This window comes from Bubalus kerabau, chromosome 1 (assembly GCF_029407905.1).
Source record: "Bubalus kerabau isolate K-KA32 ecotype Philippines breed swamp buffalo chromosome 1, PCC_UOA_SB_1v2, whole genome shotgun sequence".
Taxonomy (NCBI): domain Eukaryota; kingdom Metazoa; phylum Chordata; class Mammalia; order Artiodactyla; family Bovidae; genus Bubalus; species Bubalus kerabau.
Window position 1 is genome coordinate 184,973,884 of NC_073624.1, and position 12,721 is coordinate 184,986,604.

General features: G+C 58.4%; 1 protein-coding gene across 3 annotated transcripts in view; it reads left to right on the top strand.

The window, feature by feature from the left end:
* The window catches only part of ARHGEF18 (Rho/Rac guanine nucleotide exchange factor 18), a 52,861-nt gene extending 41,477 nt beyond the window's left edge, over window positions 1–11,384 (top strand). For all 3 annotated transcript variants that reach the window (XM_055545414.1, XM_055545418.1, XM_055545409.1), the window contains 11 exons: window positions 1,226–1,404; window positions 2,380–2,471; window positions 4,731–4,913; window positions 6,021–6,110; window positions 6,407–6,528; window positions 7,170–7,226; window positions 7,324–7,371; window positions 7,490–7,960; window positions 8,325–8,643; window positions 9,253–9,369; window positions 9,455–11,384. In XM_055545414.1, coding sequence (XP_055401389.1) covers window positions 1,226–1,404; window positions 2,380–2,471; window positions 4,731–4,913; window positions 6,021–6,110; window positions 6,407–6,528; window positions 7,170–7,226; window positions 7,324–7,371; window positions 7,490–7,960; window positions 8,325–8,643; window positions 9,253–9,369; window positions 9,455–9,609 — 1,833 coding nt within the window. In that variant the 3' untranslated portion in view covers window positions 9,610–11,384. The remainder of the gene's footprint in view (window positions 1–1,225; window positions 1,405–2,379; window positions 2,472–4,730; window positions 4,914–6,020; window positions 6,111–6,406; window positions 6,529–7,169; window positions 7,227–7,323; window positions 7,372–7,489; window positions 7,961–8,324; window positions 8,644–9,252; window positions 9,370–9,454) is intronic.
* The last annotated feature ends 1,337 nt before the right edge of the window (window positions 11,385–12,721 follow it).

The window sequence follows — 12,721 nt, forward strand, 5'->3', positions numbered from 1 at the left end:
GTGCTGGGGCAGGGGGGTAGCCCGAGAGCATGGTGGCTAGAGAAGCACACCCATATGTTACCCTGTTGTCCCAGGGCCAGAAGGTGCCAGCAAGGCAGGAGTAGACTTTGCCAAAACCAAGGTCCCGTGCAGTGGCCTGAGGGGGCCTCAGGGTCATGCCAAGGCTGCCCAGTCACCCCTGAGGATGCGGCTCAGGCAGCCGCCATCCTGTGAGCTGTGGCTGCGTTGGCCCCATGGCCCACTGGTCCAAGAACAGCCACATTGCAGGAGCTCCCCGCTGGGGAGGACTCGGAGTCAGTCTGGGGTCCATCCACCCCACCTGGCCCTCATCTACCAGGGAGTTGGCCTCTTCCCCCTCTGGCCTGGGAGACCCATGAATACCCACTGCTGAGTCCCCCTGGAGAGGATGAGGGACTTTGTCACTCAACTCTGGAGTCTCATCCCTTTCCCAGAGACTTAAACTGGCTTCTCAAGAAGTTTCCAGAAGTGGGTCGCACTGTCACGCCCATGACCCCAGCAAGCGTCATGCGTGCTGTGTGTTCACTCCCACGAGGGCGACACCACGTCTGCTGCTCCCCAAGTCCCCCACCTGGCCACCCTCTGTGTGTGCCTGGATCCTGATCATCACCTCTGCTCAGAAAGACCCCAGTCCTGTTGGGTCAGGGCCACGCCCCTCAGCCCTCACTTCAACTTAATCACCCCTTTAACAACTCTGTCTCCATATACCCTCATGTTTTCTGAGGTTAGGACCTCGGCATATGGATTTGGCTAGGGTCAGTGGCGGCTAGAGACCAATTCAGCCCATAACAACCAGTTACAAGCGTGCCTTTTACTGGTCGTTCAGAGCACTGCCTCTTGGGGGATGCCCAGAGATTGGGAATACTGCTTGGCTCTGATTGTTTGGGACACAGGTTTAGGAGGAAGATGTGTTTGTTACCATAGACCACCAGCTGTTATATTGCTGAGTTTTGTACAGCGTTCATGCATTAGCGATCATAAAACACCTTTTAAGCACATTGAACAGACACATGAAAAATGATGTGAGGATATCATCACCATAGTGCCTTTTTCCCCCTAGATGGAAAAACCTTTCTCCCTTGAATTGGAGGATAAGCGGGGTGCACGCCCCCACCCCCGTCCCCTTCCCCTCCAGCCCGCGGTTCCACAGCCGTGGGGCAGCAGCAGGTACAGGGTTACCCTCCCTGTTCCCCTCCCACCCGTGCAGGACTCCAAGCGCCCCGTCATCTCGCTGCAAAAGCTCATTGTGAGGGAGGTAGCCAACGAGGAGAAAGCCATGTTTCTGATCAGTGCCTCCCTGCACGGGCCCGAGATGTACGAGATCTACACCAGCTCGAAGGAAGACAGGAACACCTGGATGGCCCACATCCGGAGGGCCGTGGAGAGGTGAGGGGCCGGGTGGGCCTTCCCACCCCCCATGGCTGCACCCTCGGCTGTGTTGTTGTTGCTCAGTCACTCAGTCCTGTACGACTCTTTGCGACCCCCTGGACTGCAGCCCACCAGGCTCTGTCTGTGGGATTTCCCAGGCAAGAATACTGGAGTGGGTTGCCATTTCCTTCTCCAGGGCATCCTCCCAACCCAGGGATCGAACCCCCATCTCCTGCATTGGCAGGCGGGTTCTTTACCACTGAGCCACCAGGGAAGCCCTTGGCTTCGGCAGCTGGCAAGTTGGCAGATGCCTAGAAGTGCCCGTGAAGTGCTGGGGTCGCAGGCAGGTGGAAGACCCCTGTGCTTTGCCCCTCCCTCTCATTCCACCTCGGTGCTCTGTCCATCCCTCATCTGAGGGCAGACAGACAGCCCCACTGGGCTCCTTCCGACATGACTAACTGCATGTCTCTGGGACAGGGATGCAGGGTTGGCAGCTCTAATCTTCTGTATTGGTGGGCTGTCCCCCTCCCACGAAGGGGGCTGTTCTTCCCCCTCCAACCACAGACCCCAGCCCTGTGGCTCCGTGTGATGCCTGGCTCATGGTCCTCAGATGGGGCCGGGGGTCTGGCCCCCATGCCCAGCCTGCTGCCTCTCTTTATACCGAGGAGCTTCCCTTAGTCTGCTCAGCCTCCCCTCAGTGCTCAGCTTCAGCTCTGCTGGGCTGGCAGCCTCCCGTACCTGGGAGGCCCCAGGGAATGAATTGCCCCAAATAGTGTCCAGGTATTTAAACCGTGTGGCCGGTTGTTTCCCAACACCTGGAGGCTGGATGCACGCTGATGGCTGTGTCTCCCCCTCAAGGTTGGCTGCTAATAAGCTACGTCTCTCAGCACATCAGAGATGCTTTTTGCAGTGGCTTCTCCAGGTGGACCTCTGCCAGTTCAGAGGCAGCTGGTCCCTGGGGTGTGCTCACCCGTCCGTCCCCTCTCCCTGCAGCTGCCCAGATGAAGAGGAAGGGCCCTTCAGCGAGGCCGAAGAGGAAAAGAAGGTGGTCGAGACGCGTGCTGTGAGACTGAGGGACTTCCAAGGTGAGGGGGGGAGGGAGTCAGTCCGACCTCCACACCCATGGCCCAGCCCTCACCTGGTGACATGGCCCCGGGAGCCCTCCTGGGCCCAGTGGTGGCCCTTCCCTTCTGTCCCATGAGGGCTGGCCATGGAGCGGATCACTGCCCATACATCCAGGGCTTGAACTGTGGGATGGCCCTTGCCCTGGGGTAGTGATCTTTCAGGGAGCGTGTGGGAAAGGGATTGGGGGGCTCTGGGGTTCCTCCTGGGGTCCTCGCTCAGGAAGGGACTCAATGTGGTATCCCACGTCAAGTGCATCAGACCCTCCAGGTCCCTGTGAGAGCTGGGACCCCCACGGCCTCCTCCTGAAGTCGAGTGGATTCAGGCCATCCTGGTTTTGCAACCAGCCACACCGGCTTCCTCTTCCATCTGGATATTTTTTTAACTACGTTATCAAACTGTATTCCACATACCACACAGGTCACCCATTCACAACATGCCATGCAGTGGCTTTAGTCTATATCAAAAGGTGGTGCAACTATCCCGACAGTTTCAGGCTGTTTTCATCACCCCAGAAAGAAACCCCATCCCCATTAGCCATCACTCCCATTCTTTCTCCACCCCTAGACCCTGGGAACCTCTGTCCTACTGTCTGTCTGGGAATTTAGCTATTCCAGACATCTCTTATCAACAGGGACATTTGTCCCTTTGTGACGGGTTTATCTCACTGCATGATGTTTTCAAGGTTCATCTGCGCAACAGACTCTTTCCTTTTTTAAAGCTGAATAATATTCCATCTTATAGTTGGACCACATCATGCTTATTCTCCTCCCCAGTTTTCACAGCTTCCTGTGCAATTTCAGCGAGGTCATTGCCAAAAATAAGTCCAGGTACTTTGTGATCTCAGTCAATTCCCTTCTTCTCCCTCTCTTATCGTGATCTTTATATTCAACTTAGATAACATGGAAGCAGTAAGCACCTAAAGTTATGTAGTGTGTATTTTATTTCTCTGTGTGAGGAGAGGTGCACGTTGGAGGGTATTCAGGAATAAAATTATTCAAAAGAAGGGAAATCCCCTTGACCCCGAAAGTATCATGCTAACATACTGCTCATTTCACCCCCTCCTCACCTTGTATTCCTGCGAAGGGTAATTAATAAAGTACAGGCCTTGCCCAGACACATCTCCACAGACACCTCAGAGTCATCCAGGAATGTCTCGTTGTCACCCATTCCTGACGAGTCGTGGTGAATTAGAAATCGGTATCTTCTTCACTGAACTCTTCTTTCCCATCTTGGACCGAAAGCCAATCTCATCCTTCATGCTGGAAGGTCAGGGACCCTCCCGTCAAAGCTAGGATCGAGACAGGGCCCCCACCGCCACCATTAGTATCTCCACCCTGGACTTTCCAGCCAGGGTAATAATGGGAAGACTCCGAAGTAAGAGATCACAGTTGCGGAAATTCCCTTGTGATCCAGTGGTTAGGACTCTACACTTCCACTGCCAAAGGCACAGGTTCAATCCCTGGTCGGGGAACTAAGCTTCCACAAGCCATTCTGCACAGCCAAAAAGAAAATGGAAAAAAAAAAATCACAATTGGAAGGGAGGTGGCAGAATTATTTTTTGCAGGTGACAGGATTATCTGCCTAGGAAATCTGATAGAATCAACTGGAAAACTATTGGAAATGGTAAGAGAACTAAATAATTTAGCTAAATAGGACGTGTATGTGTATATATATATATATATATTTATACTAGCAGTCATGTGAGAAAGTCTAGTAAAACAAGTCATAGTCACAGCAGCAAAAAAAGCTATAGGGACTTCCCTGGTGGTTCAGTGGTTAAGACTCCACACTTCCGTTGCAGGGGACTCGGGTTGATATCCTTGGTCAGGGACCTAAGATCCCACATGCTGTGAAATGTGGCCAGAAATAAAAATTTAAAAAGTATAAAACCCAGAGACTTGTAAGAAGGCTTTCAAGATTAGAAAACTAAGTCTTTAAAGGCTCTCAGTTTGTCCCAAACTAATAAATTTAGTCTGCTATGGCCCTGCCCACACTCCCACCATATTTGATCTTTTTATAATTGAGGGAAGCAAGCAGGAGGCAGGGCCACACCCTTGCCTTCCTCTCGGGAATTCTGGATGAAGGGAGTGGTCCAGGACAGGATGAGGGTCAGTGGGAACGCCGGAGGCCCTCCTGGCCCAGCAAGGCGTCATGACAGCCGGTTCCTGGGGGAAACCACCCCAGAGGAGGCTTACCGCCACCTCACGGCTGCCTTGCAGAGCGACTGAACAGGAAAGACCAGCAGATTGCGCAGAGCCTGAGCGAGAAGCAGCAGATCTACCTGGAGATGGCCGAGATGAGCGGGCTCGAGGACCTCGCCCTGTCTCGGCTCCTCTTCCGGGGAGGGGACCCCCCCGAGAACCTGCAGGGAGAGCTGATTCTCAAGTCAGCCATGAGTGAGAGTGAGTAGCCACCAGCCCACCCCTGCAGCCCAGCCCCATCCTTCCTGGGGCCTCCCAGGGGACCCCAGGCCAGGCACACAGCCCTGTGTGGCCTACAAGCCACCCCATCCCCGCGTGCTTCTGTTCTGTTAGAGCTGGAAAGTCCCTGGACCAGTCAGTCGGGTGCCAGCCCCTCGCTGCAGACTCCAAGCACCATCTCACATTCACTCAATAAACACTCCCAGTGCCTGCCGAGCTCCAGGCCCCATGCTGGGCAGGGGGGATCTCAAATTGACTGAGATGATTCCTCTTTCTGATAAGTGGATCACTGATGCTCTCCCCAGAAAAAGAAACACATACAAGTTTGATGGGTCATTTTAGGGGCTCCTGGTCCCCGTAACTGAGGGGTGCTGGCCGATAAGCGGCCTGCTTCCCAGAGCCATCAGGGTCCTTGTGGAGCCCCTAGCATCTTCCACGTGGCTGCTGAGTCCTGTGCCAGGCCAGTGGGTTTGCCGGGCAGGATGGCCAGTGCTTGTCCAATCTGACAGCACAGCCAGGGCTGCTCTTCCATCAGCCGGCAAGACAGACAGGGCCCTGCCCTCCAGAACTTTCCATTAGAGTGAAGAGAACAGGCAGGAAGGGTTCCATGTGGATTCAGTCTTGCTCTCTCCAGCCAAGCCACCATCTCCGATGTCTGTAGTCACCACTGTTCCTGGGCCCTGAAACCCCCTCGTGTCTGGTGCCTCAGCCTAGAACATTCTCCCCACCCCTTCACCTGGCCAAAGTTTGTGTGTCCTCAAGCACCTTGTGTGACCACCCCTGCCCCCTCCCCTCAGGCCACCTCCTGTGTCTCCTGCCCATCTGTGTGACCGTCAGCACACAGGTAGTGGCCATGCTGAGTTCCCTCCCAGGCCCAGGGCCCCCCACCTCCCACCCCATGGTCCCCTGAGATCCCACCTCTCCTGTAGATTGGCATGTCCTAGGCACAGCACCTGTGCAGGGGGTGCCCAGGGTAGGGGGTAACCGATACCCTGTGAGGCCTCTGCCTGGGTCCCTGAATTTGGCTCTGAATGCGCAGGGCGGAGCCAGAGGGTGACTCAGCTCCCCTCCGTCCCCTTCCTTCCACAGTCGAAGACATCCAGAGTTTCATCTGCAGGCGGCTGGGCAACGCCTACAGCCAGGCAGAAGACGGGGGCAGTGCAGGCAGCCCAGGCAAGGGTAAATGGTGCTGCCACCTGCTGGGGACCCCGGAGCTCGGCGACCACGGGAGGGCGTGCCTTTCCACGGCATCTGGGCATTTGCTCTTCAGCATCTCTCTGCTGCTTCCCTCAACCTTCTGTAAACACCAGGGTCAGGTTTCTGGAACTTCCCGGGTTTTGTCAGTCATGTTCTGACAGCAGCACCCAGGCCAGTTTCTGCAGCCCAGGTTCCCTACCCAGCCAGGGGATGAGGTGGGGCCAGGAGCAGGGCAGGTGGGACCCGAGGCATCTCACGCGCCTGGCTTGGGGTTTCAGAAGGCAGTCTTCAGAACATGTGCAGCAGCGACCTCAGCCCCCGAAACTGGCAGGGCCTGGTGAGCAGCCTGGACTCGAAGCCTGGAGACACCCAGGGGGCCCCCGAGGAAGCCTCGAAGGTGGTACGTTGCCTCCTTGGGATGTGCCTGAGCTCAGTACAGAGTCAGCCCATATCCCTAGAATTATCCTCTGAGGCCGAACAGCCTGTGCTTGGTTTGTCTGGTTTTTCCCTCTTGGGGCAAATAGCAGCCAGTGCTACCCCACTCGGCAGTGACTAATCGTTAATGTGCAAACGGACATGCGGGTTCCTCTTGCAGTCCCCAGGAAGGGCGGGGTGGGAGGTGCACAGGCGGGAGGCAGGGGAGGGGACCCGCTCAGGGCAGTGGCCTCATCAGTAGGTGAGAGGTACTAGGCGGGGACCACCAGCTGGCAGTCTACACAGGTGTCCACCTTCCACGGATGTGACGTCACTGGCTGTTCCTCTCTTTGGCTCCTAAGACCCACCCTTGCCAAGCACTGGGCTCAGAGTCCCAGCTCTGGGCTCCTCGGAGCCTCGCACATGATGGGCCCACATCCCTGCACCCTCCTACCTCCCAGGAACCACCTTTCGCCCTTAATTCTCCAGACACCAAGGCTGGCACAAGTCAGATGAGCAGAGGGGGGGCCGGTCCCATGCTAAGGGGATGTCTCATCAATAATAAGTGGGTCCCACTCAAGCCGGATTGGCCTGTAAAAGCTCTGTGTGTTGATGCTGTCTCCCCAGGCAGAGTCACCAGGTGCAGACCCCAGCCCCCACCCACCTGCGGTCCTGGAGTTGGAGGTAAGTGAAGGTTTGTGTGTCCACGTCCCCACACCTACTCCCTGGGACCCAGCGGGGCTTCCTGCAGCGCCCAGAGGCCCTGCCCCTCTCTCCACAGCTCGTCCAGCGGATCCAGACGCTGTCCCAGCTGCTCCTCAGCCTCCAGGTACGGGGCCTTTGGGGAGCACAGCGGGCCACATGTGCCCTCCTCCTACAGGTTAAGGCTGGGGGCTGGAGGATGGCCGGGCTCTTCCTAAAGCCGGCCCTCCCCTCCCCTCCCCCAGGTGGTCATCGCCCAGCAGGACAGCTACGTGGAGATTCAGAAAGCAGCCATCCAGGAGCGCGAGAAGCAGTTCCGGCTGCAGTCGACACGCGGGAACCTGCTGCTGGAACAGGAGCGGCAGCGCAACTTTGAGAAGCAGCGGGAGGAGCTGGCAGGCGTGCAGAAGCTGCAGGGCCAGCTGCGGCTGGAGCAGCAACGCTGGGAGCGCGAGCGGGAGCAGCAGCGCCGGGAGCTGGACCAGGCCTCGGCGCGGCTGCAGCAGCGTGAGAGTGAGTTGCTGCGGCTGCAGGAGCGGCTGAACCAGGAGCGCGAGGAGCTGGAGCGCCAGCGCCAGGCCTACCAGCACGACCTGGAGCGGCTGCGCGAGGCCCAGCGCGCTGTGGAGCGGGAGCGCGAGCGCCTGGAGGTTCTGCGCCGGCTCAAGAAGCAGAACACAGCGCCCGGGGCGCTGCCGCCGGAGGCACTGGCGGAGGTGAGCACTGGCCTAACAGTGCCTGTGCCTGAGAGCCTGAGTGTGCACATGCGTGGGTGGGTGCGTGCCTGTGTTTTCAGGACAAGGGAGGAATGTTGACTCCATCAGGCCTGCACCAGGCTGTATGCCCAGATGGGACCCTCCGAGCTAAGAGGCTTCAGTTAAGCCACGCCGGGCCCAGGAGGTGGGCAGGCACGCCAGCTCCATCCAGCCTCCAAAACCCCACCCCCACCCTGGAGCCTGCAAAGTGTGGGGGCTGGTGCATGGCACCATGCTGATCCACAGGGCGTGGCCCCTCCTTGGTACCCCAAGAAGGGCTTCCAGCAGGAATAGCGTTGGGACGTGTCTTCTGTGGCTTTTTCAGACCCAGCCTCTAAGCCACACTCCCAGCTTCAATGGGAATGGGCTGGATGGATCCATGACCCTGACCAAAGCACCAGGGCCCCGACCCAACTCGCTGGTGTCCAGTGCGGGGTCTGAGTACACCGAGCGCCCTGAGGTGGCCCGCAGGGACAGCGCCCCGGCCAAGAGCGAAGTGCCCATCCAGCTGCTGAGTGCCACCAACCAGATCCAGAGGCAGGCAGCTGTGCAGCAGCAGATTCCCACCAAGTTGGCAGCCTCCACCAAGGGCGGAAAGGACAAGGGAGGCAAGAACCGGGGCTCCCAGCGCTGGGACAGCTCGGGTGAGTTGGGACTTCCTGGCACCCTCCTTCCCTCCCCTCACCTGGTGCCCTCCTGGCTCCTTACCTCTGGACCAGACACCGGCAGGAAACCCCAGCTGGTGATGGAGCTGAGGCTTGCGCCACACACACACAACCACCTACCCACCTCCAGAGACTTCAGAACTCAGTTCCTGTTCCCACCTTGGCCCTCAAAACTGGGATCAGACACAAGGGAGCACCTTGGTGATTCAGAAACGGGCCTCGGAAACCCCCGTGCAGAGGGGGAAAGTGTCCCCACTGAGTCCTCACCCCAGAGCCAGTGTTCCCCAGTAAGAAGGCCCTGGGGCCCTCCTGGGAAACAGGGCCCGGGTCCTAGGACCCCAGGCTGCAGCATCACAGAGCCTCTTGTCTGAAGATTGAACGAGTCCAGGGGCCCCCCGGTTCACCAGGGGTGTCTGCTCTGGGTTTTGTCAGTGAATTCGGGGCCTGCTGTCTGAGCGGCGTCCCTCCCTGGGAACCGGCACTGGAGAAAGTGTGGGCGAGGAGTGGGGCGAGGCCCTGGGCCAAGGTCCAGGTGCTCTGGCACTGGCAGCGAGACTGCAGACTCCAGTATCTTCCACCCTCTTTCAGCCTCATTTGACCTGAGGCAGCCGCTGCTTCTCAACAAGCTCATGGGCAAAGAAGAGAACACCTCTCGGAACCGCCGCTCGCTGAGTCCCGTCCTGCCCAGCTCCACGCCCCACCAAGGTGAGCCAGCCGGCCCAGCCCCCTACCCCCTGGCACCCACAGTGCCTGGCTGATGCAGACACCCACCACCCCGTCTTTCTTCCAGACCCCAGCCTTCCAGCCCCAACCCCGGGCCCAGCCGACGTCCCCACCGAGTCCCTCCCCCTCAAGACCTGGGGGCCATCCTTCCCACCTGGGGCCCCATCCTCCACACCAGTCAACAAGGAAGAAACCGGCAAGGAAGACGTCATCTTCTTCTAGAGGGCATGGCTCAGGGTGCAGACCCCTCCCTGCACCGCCCACTCTTCATGCTCTGTGGCCCCACCCCACCCCCAACCCACCCTCTCCCCTTCCCACACAGGCCTCCTCTGACATCTGCCAGGACGGGGCAGGCAGAGCTGCCTGCTCTCTTGAGGCTGCTCGCTCTGAAGTATTAGCAGTGGTGCCTGGGCAACTTTGTAAACCTATTTTTTTAACATGAAAAGGAAAGTTTGTAATGGAAGGTTGAAGCAAAGCTAACCCACTGGAGCTGCCATCTGCCATCATAGCGCCCCATTCCAGCAGAGGAGAGTCCCACTCTGGGCTATCTTTCCAAGGTAGTGACCAGGGCCACCAGGAGACCCTGGAGTGAGCCACAATGGCACCAGAAGGGGCCTGATGGGGTTGGCTCTGTCCACAGAATCAGGCTGAAATGACTTCTAAAGCAGAGACACGAGTGGGTTCGTGGTGAACTTCTAGGCCAGGATGTGACCCCACCCAGGGGTGGCACACAGTTCACCCAGGACAGAGGGCCACAGGGCAGGCAGGGTGGTTGAAGGGGTTGGCCCATGGCATGCAGGTATGTCCTGCAGGTTCGGAATTTCATCCTGAAAGGGGCTGACCAGGAGGGGACAGACCACCGCTCATTTTAATCTGGTGGAGGTTTTTAAAACCCACTCTTGTCGAAGTTGGTGCTTTCCCAAAGCGCCTCTCAGACTCAATGCCTGGGAAGCCAAGCCCAGGGCTTCCACCAGGGCTGGCGCATGCCTGAGGGTCCCAGCCCCGGATGGAGAGTTCTCTTCCCTGTGAGGTGGCCCCCAGCTGGCATCTCCAGTGGATGGGCAAATACTGAGGTGACACAGAGCAGTGGGAGCAGAGCTTGGAAGGGACCAGTGTGGCCTGGGCGGTCACTGTTGGCAGCAGGTGCAGATGGCGCCTCACAGGCACCCCACGTCCAGTGAGCTGTCGCACGATGCATCAGTCCCCAAGGAGGGCGAGGACCACCAGTCCAGCCTCGTGATGCAGCCGCAGTTCTTGGGGTGGTGCCGCGCGTGACAGTGGGCACACCCACATTCCAGCTCTGGCCAAGTGCAGGCTCGGGGCCAGGGAGCATTCCAGCCTTTTCCTGCACCCCAGACGCCCCTGCAGAACCCAGTATCCCGCCAAGCATTGGTGGGAAGACAGGGTCTGGGGTGGAGCAGGAGCCTGGGCACCACGGCCCACAGTGACAAGGAACTGACAGCAGTCCTGGAGTGCTCCAGAGGAGCAGTGGCCCCCTCCCCGGGACACGTCCGGCCACCCATGCCACGTCTGTAACCACTGTGTTTGGTCCTGAGACGCATCGGAGCACTTTAGAAAAGCTGACTTTACATTCCTGTCCTGTCGTGAAGAGGACATTCCTGGGCCCCGTGCCCCCACCCACGGGATCCTCTCACCCACCCAGGGGATTCCTGCAGGGATAAGTTCAACGCCACGTGGTGGGAATCGGCCACAGAGGCTTCTAGGTGGTGCCTGCAGCAGGGCAGCACCATGGGCCCATCCCACCAGGACCCGGAGGCCACTCCCAGATACAACCCAGTCTCGTTTGTAAAGTTAGGAGTTGAGCAAACATTCCTACTTCCGTGGGGTCTGTGCACATCTTTGTTAATTGTGACCATGACCTGAGTCAACCCGACGATCCTTTTTTACAATGATAGCAGCCTCTCTTCGCCAGGGGTTATGTCTGAACTGCTCTAGAACTTAAGACCTGACTCTTGCAATAAACGTGTCTAGGGGGAGCTGACCAGAGTCACTTTCTTTGGGGTTTGGTTCTAGGACAACCTGCCCAAACTTCAGTGCTGCAGTCTGCATGGCGGGGGGCAGCGGCACTCAGACCCTCTGTTTTGCTAGGACCTTGGGGAGCCCTGGACACCAGGCCCAAGGCCTGCTTGATGACCAGACTGTGATTCTCCACCTCTCCTAGCGGGGAGTGTAGGGAGGCAGGGACATGTCCCAGGCCAGTAACAGCCCTCACCCCCAGTCCCACTTGGCATCAGCTCTGACTAGTGACGGGATGGACCGCACAGACAACTCAGGCCAGGCAGCCTGCTCTGGTGCCCGTGAGGAAGCCCCAGACAGTGATTCCACCTGGACAGTCAAGGCTGGAGGCAGTGGCAGTGCTGAGGTGGCTGAGGGGGCCCCCCAGAGCATGGGTCCCCACCCATTTAGGCTGCCCCCTGCACCATGGTCCTGGAATGTCAGCCTCCTCAACGAGGGGGGACCCTACTGGCTTCTGGACCTGTCAATCTCCCTCCTCAAAGGAGCCTAATTTGCCATACACATGTTCCCCCGCATCCCATGAAAAAGCTGTCTCTGCCCTGGGGCTTGGTCCCCTGGAATCATCATCTTGCTTCACCCCAACCTATAACTGAGCTGCCAGCCCAGGGAAGGGCACCGGGCAGGGGGCACAGCCACATGACTGGCAGTGCCAGCAGCTGTATCCCAGCCCTGCTGCCCAGGCCCTCGGGGATGCCAGCCCCTGGGGTACCTGTGACCTGCCGCATCACACACACAGGTGTTCACGTGGTTCCCTGGCAAGCACGCTGCCTTGTAGGTGTTAACTCAGAGTCTTCAGAAAGGCAGGTGCCATTCTGACCCCCACCCTAATCTCACAGGTCCCCTGGGTGCCTGGAAGGCAGAGGGAAGGGGGAGAGTGACCTGGCCCAGCCTCCTAACCCAGAGGGAGCCCCCCAGATGGACGGGGCAGGGGCTCAGCTGGAGGCCAGGTGGGGTCCTTGTGTCCTGTGAGACCCTGAGCAGCCCCACACCCCAGCTGTTGCCCACCACGTACCTTCTTTGTAAAAGAACAAAACATGGTTGAAACCACAGGCTTCGGGGCCTGTAAACATGACGCTTCATTGGCTCTTCCAGGGGCCAGTGAGTGAGGGGCAGGCGTGGGCCGCCCACCACCTACCAATGTCACCTGAGGCCGCACATGCACGTGGCCTCTACAACCCCAGACTGGAAACAAACTGGTCCCTTCTCGCCCGCCGTGCTTTCACAAGCTGGGAGCCTCAGGCATCTCCAGTGATGATGCTCAGAGCCCTCGAAATGCTCAGACTGGCCCCGAATGGAC